General features: G+C 41.5%; 1 protein-coding gene across 1 annotated transcript; it reads left to right on the plus strand.

The window, feature by feature from the left end:
* Positions 1 to 353: 353 nt before the first annotated feature.
* On the plus strand, positions 354 to 5285 carry LOC137866805 (actin, cytoplasmic 1-like). Its single transcript, XM_068702962.1, has 9 exons — positions 354 to 438; positions 2009 to 2133; positions 2216 to 2344; positions 2673 to 2783; positions 2932 to 3016; positions 3186 to 3347; positions 3534 to 3725; positions 4160 to 4341; positions 4746 to 5285. Exons 2-9 carry the CDS (start codon positions 2011 to 2013, stop codon positions 4887 to 4889), a joined length of 1128 nt encoding a protein of 375 aa, XP_068559063.1. The 5' UTR covers positions 354 to 438; positions 2009 to 2010; the 3' UTR covers positions 4890 to 5285.
* Positions 5286 to 6513: the final 1228 nt, after the last annotated feature.

Genomic DNA, 6513 nt, shown 5'->3' on the forward strand with positions numbered 1-6513 from the left:
TATATGTAGAGGAAGATATTATATATATATATATATATATATATATATATATATATATATATATATATATATATATATATATATATATATATATATATATATATATATATATATGTAGAGGAAGATTTTATATATATATATATATATATATATATATAAATATGATCTTCCTCTACTGAAAGCCAAAGCATAGCAGAAGTCCTCTACACACATAATTAAAACACTGCTAATGCAAAAGACTGAAACACGCAACACGAGCCTGCATCCTGCTCACCTGGACCAATGAGAGCGCGTGCTGAGTGAACGTTACCTTTTATGGACAACGCGACGAGTCCCCGCGAACCGGTGCGGGTTTTGGCTCTGGAGGCGGCACTCACGAGGGCACAGAAACACCAGCACGGCTTCACGGACAGACACACCCGAGACTCACCTGCACAGGTAAGGACCACCGCTGCTGTTTCTGACAGCGTTTGAGAGGTTTTATCAGAAATATGTCGAAACTGAACTGAACTGCTGCAGTAGAGTTTAATTTAAGGACCAAGGTTTACTGATCTGACTGTTGAACACGGAATCTCTTCAGGTGTGTGACAGACAGCTGATGACAGCTATGACGTTTTAAACGCCTTTTTTTTTTGCTTTAGAAATACATTTATGTCCGAGTTGAATTTGTTCTGGAAATCTTTGTTTAACAGCAGATTCGTTTATCTTTAAGACGAAGAGAAATGGTCTAATTTAATTCACAGAACACATGTCTAAGTTATTTTTCAGTGTTTCAAACAAATGTATTTTTCTGACAGAAGCTACGAAGTTTAAGGGTTAAAATACTTCAAGTAGATCAGCGTGTGTGAGACGGGATCTCTGTAAGAATGAGGAAACACTCGGCGTTTCCCACCAGATACTAACCTTTAAAATACAAACTGTAGTGAAACGCGATTTTGTTTCAAGTCAGTGGAGACGTTCGATATTTAAATATATCAGCAGCTGGTCTGATAAATAAAATGATCAATGACACAAATGTACAAGGAAGTGATCTGAGTAAAGTCACTGTGTGGTTTAAATGCTTTTAGTTTAAAAGAGGAAACGCCAAACTATGTAGTGTTGGAGTTGTGCAACTGTTTCAGTGAATGGGGGGGGGGGGGGGGGGGGGGGCAGGTCCTGAGGGGAGGGCGGCTCCTTCCTGCATCAAACACTTCCTGAATTATCACAGAATACTTGGTCAGTTGTAATTGTCACTCGGTAACAAACTGGACGCTGTAGTTAAACTGGACTCATCTCACACGAGGTGATTAAAAAAGGCGCAGCTGAAATAAAAATGCATGTCGCATCCTGTGTAGAGCTTGTTAAAGAGGAGTGGTTTATCTGTCTCAACTTGTTTGGAATGTCCTGACACGATGCAACGTGAAAAAAAAAAAAGAAGAAGAAAAGAAAGTTGATCAGGTTGGACGACTTGAGGTGCCACGCCCGACAAACTGTCATTCCAGTGAGGGCTGCAGAGAAACACTCACAAGATGTGCATTAAGTTGAGACTCGTTTCAGTTCTAACGGAGAAACCAGAACAGGAACGTTCAAAGTGAATCCTCATATTCTACCAAGTGTTCGTCCTCATTAAGATGTTGCATCACTCGGGTGAACTCCTGATGTTGTAACTGACGATGTGTTTCAAAAAGTCAGTGAGCTGGCAGGAAATGATGACGTCACCTCACTTCTGACACGTTTTCTTAAAACGGTTCAAACTAAATCCTTATTCTAGGTCATTATGCTTTTAAAAAAAATGTATCATCAAAAACTTAAACATCATATTGGCACTGAAATCTTATTTTTTTGCATGATTTGTTTAATTATTGAAAAGACCAAGTAACATGCTTTTATTCAGTTTTCAGGTAATTCAAAATTACAAACATTTTACTCAAACAAATAGCACTAGAAAAAGTCTAAGGAGAAAGTGATTAATGGTGTCACTGGAGAAGAATAACCAGTATGTTGCATTAATATGAATGTTTCCTTTCAGAAATGGATGAAGATATTGCTGCCCTGGTTGTCGACAATGGCTCCGGCATGTGCAAAGCCGGGTTCGCCGGTGACGACGCCCCCCGCGCCGTCTTCCCCTCCATCGTCGGTCGCCCCAGACATCAGGTACTATTTGATGAAGACTATAAAATGTCCCCAGCAGGTAAATGCAGTGAACGCGTGATGGTGAAGGTGTGTTTGTGTGCAGGGTGTGATGGTGGGAATGGGACAGAAGGACAGCTACGTGGGAGACGAAGCCCAGAGCAAGAGAGGCATCCTGACCCTGAAGTACCCCATCGAGCACGGCATCGTCACCAACTGGGACGACATGGAGAAGGTAAAGACCTCCACCTCGTGTTTCTCACCTGAGTTCACACACCTGGAGCTCAGATCATCTGGTTAAGACGGGTCACAGCTCTCAGGCTGGACACCATCGGTGCTGCTGTTCAAGCCACGAAAAGAAAACGTGTCAACATAGTATAGAGTCATTTCATATTAAATGTCATGTAGTCATATTTTAGTTACAGATTTCAAAACTTAAATTGAGAAATTATTAGCTCCAGCTTGAAAAGGCTGCCACCAGCCACACCTGTCTTGTCCACCTGTCTTTACATTCTTCACCTGAACGTTCAGCTGTCAAACTAACCATCTGTCCCGTCCTGCAGATCTGGCATCACACCTTCTACAACGAGCTCCGTGTTGCACCTGAGGAGCATCCGGTCCTGCTGACCGAAGCTCCACTCAACCCCAAGGCCAACAGGGAGAAGATGACACAGGTGTGTTCACGCTTTGCTCAGCATCAGTGTAAACTCTGATCGTATTCTGAGACCTGTATTGGGAACGAGTTACAGGCAGGTTTTGTTTGGGTCTTCAGTGACACCTTTTTTCTTTTTTTTTTTCTTTCTTTCTTCCTCTTTGGTACAGATCATGTTCGAGACCTTCAACTGTCCTGCCATGTATGTGGCCATCCAGGCCGTCCTGTCACTGTACGCCTCCGGTCGTACCACAGGTGAGAACTCATGACTGATATTGTATTATCAGAATTTTGTTTTATGACAAAGACTTCCTGCTCAAGAAATGTACTTGCATCTCCTAAGACATTGAATTTTCTTAACCAATCAGTAGTCTGAACTTCCAGTGTTTCACCTTGTTGTAACCGGGTGTTTTCTCTCTTGCAGGTATTGTGATGGACTCTGGTGATGGCGTCAGCCACACCGTGCCAATCTACGAGGGTTACGCTCTTCCTCACGCCATCCTCCGTCTGGATCTGGCTGGCAGAGATCTGACAGACTATCTGATGAAGATCCTCACAGAGAGAGGCTACAGCTTCACCACCACTGGTACGCGCTTCACCTCCTAAAGCAAGCGGTACAGGCCCAACTTAGAACCTGGAGCTTCTCACCAACTTAAAAACAAAGTGTGACCTCAGAAGAATTGAAGCTCCTGAATGTCTGCTGGTTTTTCTACTTTCTGATTTGAATTTTTGTCCATTTTGTAACCACAAATATTCCACTCTTAAATTCCAGCTGAGCGTGAGATCGTGCGAGACATCAAGGAGAAGCTGTGCTACGTGGCTCTGGACTTTGAGCAGGAGATGCAGACGGCTTCCGCCTCTTCCTCCCTGGAGAAGAGCTACGAGCTTCCTGACGGACAGGTCATCACCATCGGCAACGAGAGGTTCCGCTGCCCCGAGGCGCTGTTCCAGCCTTCATTCCTCGGTGGGTAACGACTCTTAACACCGACTGTCACTGGAGAAAATCATTGCTTCACGAGAAAATGTTTTTTAAAAATGCATAATATCAGAAAGCAGTCTGGTCTAGCCTCATCTCTCTCTGATATTGCTTCTTTGAATTCTTGGGCAATCCACGGGGATGATCTAGCTTTTATTTGCTTTTTTTTTTTTTTATTGAGGCAAATTCTGTAAAAAGTAAAGATTTACAAGATCCCATCAAACACCAGTCAAATCTCTGTAGGCTCAGTCTATAGACGTAACGGAATAAAGACAATCGCTCTATTAAAGATCTTGTACAGAGTTTCTGAGCACAGGTGTCGTCGTAGTGGTGTTTGTTACTTCAGAGAGGATTCTGGTCCAGGATGAGCCAGAAAACAATTGCATACAAACAATAAATTAACTGGTTGCCTCTGTGTTCAGGAATGGAGTCATGTGGCATCCACGAAACGACCTACAACAGCATTATGAAGTGCGACGTGGACATCCGTAAGGACCTGTACGCCAACACCGTGCTGTCCGGTGGCACCACCATGTACCCTGGCATCGCCGACCGCATGCAGAAGGAGATCACCGCCCTGGCCCCACCCACCATGAAAATCAAGGTATAGTTTCTTTTTTTTATGCAGATGACTCAAGGACGACTCAAATCATTTTTGATCAAACTTCTGAAGTTTACCCCTTCAGTCTGATGGAGGTCCAACTTAAAGCGGTTACTTGTCTTGAAAGGTTCTACTGCCCCAGTTGATAAACTTGGTCAATAGTTTTCTAGAGACTCTGATCTGTAATGTACAGAGAACAGACAACATTTGGTTTAATTCATTGCGTAAAGCTCAACTCTAAACATGTTGTGGATGTTGATAAAATGTCTCCTTGTGACTAAAAACGGCTGTTTAAGCCTTGTCCTTGTGTCTATTTGAAGGTAAAGTGGCAGTAAACTTAAATAAAACCTGTTCACGTTAAGCATCACTGCTTCACATCTTACCGGTTTGTCTCTCCTCACTTCCAGATCATCGCTCCACCAGAGAGGAAGTACTCCGTCTGGATCGGCGGCTCCATCCTGGCCTCCCTCTCCACCTTCCAGCAGATGTGGATCAGCAAGCAGGAGTACGACGAGTCCGGCCCCTCCATTGTCCACCGCAAGTGCTTCTAGAAAGCTCCACATGGTCTCCTCTGCACCGGTGGGGAAGTTGACATGCTTTACAATGGTTTGGTCCAACTAGAACGGTCTCCGGGTTGTCTTGGTGTGAACAGACTAAAAGATACGAGATGCCACACAGAAGATGAATCGAGGGACTGTTTCTAGCTGAACCTTCTACAAACCATTTCTGAACATGTTCTTCTAACTCACAGCTTTCACTCCTTCTGGTGATTAACTACTGATGGTCAAAATAAAACAGTATTATCACTGCACATCTTTTCTACATCTGAATGCAATATTCTGCTTTTCTCCTAACCCGTTCTGTCTACTGGTTCCGTCAGAGTTGAGCTGTATGAATATTCCACTGGAGTGTTCACTGATCAATAAAATGCCAACATTTGATGTTTACAGCTTCTCTAATGTCATTTGAGTTTCAGAAATGTGTAAATGTTGATACATTGTGCACAGAGTTCCTAATTTGCTTTTCTTTCCTTATCACTATAGCTTTTGTACAACATTAATAATCATGGGCTTCACAAGAGGGATGCTTCCCTGTCACTTTACAGTTCAATTTATCTAGCTGCCATTATTATCTGAAGCCAGAAATCCAATTCCATAAAATAAAAAAAATATGGGACATGCAATTAAGTACTTTTTTTTTTTTTTTTTTTTTTTTTTTTTTCAGTAAACCATTCTAATCTTGCACTTCTCTTCAACAATTAAAATGGTAAAAATGTGAAGGAATATTTAACTGAAAGAAGTGGCTGTAGTATTTTATGGGGATAGCACCATGTGGCCAATACATCACATTCGCATAAGTTTTGTGTTAGAAATACAGTATCTGTGAATTTGGCAAGACCCATTTCCACCCACATACTTGTGCTGTATTATGCTAATTCTAGAGATATCTTCCATCTTCACTAATTTCTCTAAACGTACTCTACGCTGAAAAGTTGTTCTTTGATACCTTTAGAAACGGACCTGAGTGGGGTTCCCTGGTGCCGAGAGGTTTAACAATGTCTGCAACGTCCCTAATTTGACCACGGCTTGCACTCTTGTTGCATAGCTCCTATAAAAAAAAAATGCAAAACACTAACATTTAGTAAGAACACCATACTTTAATGAATTAAAAGATGGTAATAAAACTCTACTATTATCACTTCCATCTATTAACCATGATATTTAGTGTTTGAACATTTTATCTTAAGGACCAAACCAGTTCTTACCATGGAGAACCATTGCTGAAACATACATTTGATGTCATCTTTTTGTGTCGATCAAAAATAAAACGGACACAATGACACTGTGCTTTATTTAGCACATACATTGTAGAAGAAAGTTCTTCAAACTTTTTAAAAGTATCAACAGCTCCTTTTACAGTACAGTCATTCTTAAAGTGACTTAATAGTGAGTGGTGAGTTTTTTTTGTTCTTGGGGAACCACAGGAAGATGTTGAAGTGTTACATTTTTAATTCTACCCTTGTATTGTTACAACTAACCTCATGGTGTGTTAGAACGTACCTCGGTAGTGGGGCAGGTTGTAACAATGGAACACCTTGATTCATGAATTTTGTGACATATTTGTAGTAGACAAATAAGGGTACTTTGTGTCAAAATTTCAGACCTTTAATAGAAG

The sequence above is a fragment of the Cebidichthys violaceus genome, unplaced genomic scaffold (assembly GCF_023349555.1).
Source record: "Cebidichthys violaceus isolate CVI_PGR_0920_01 unplaced genomic scaffold, fCebVio1.0.p SCAF_9, whole genome shotgun sequence".
NCBI lineage: Eukaryota > Metazoa > Chordata > Actinopteri > Perciformes > Stichaeidae > Cebidichthys > Cebidichthys violaceus.

Coding starts and splice junctions, on each gene's coding strand:
- LOC137866805 (XM_068702962.1), top strand. CDS start 2,011: ATGGATGAAGATATTGCTGCCCTGGTTGTCGACAATGGCTCCGGCATG. Junction 3,726..4,159: donor GTTCCAGCCTTCATTCCTCG/GTGGGTAACGAC, acceptor CTCTGTGTTCAG/GAATGGAGTCATGTGGCATC. Junction 4,342..4,745: donor CACCCACCATGAAAATCAAG/GTATAGTTTCTT, acceptor CCTCACTTCCAG/ATCATCGCTCCACCAGAGAG.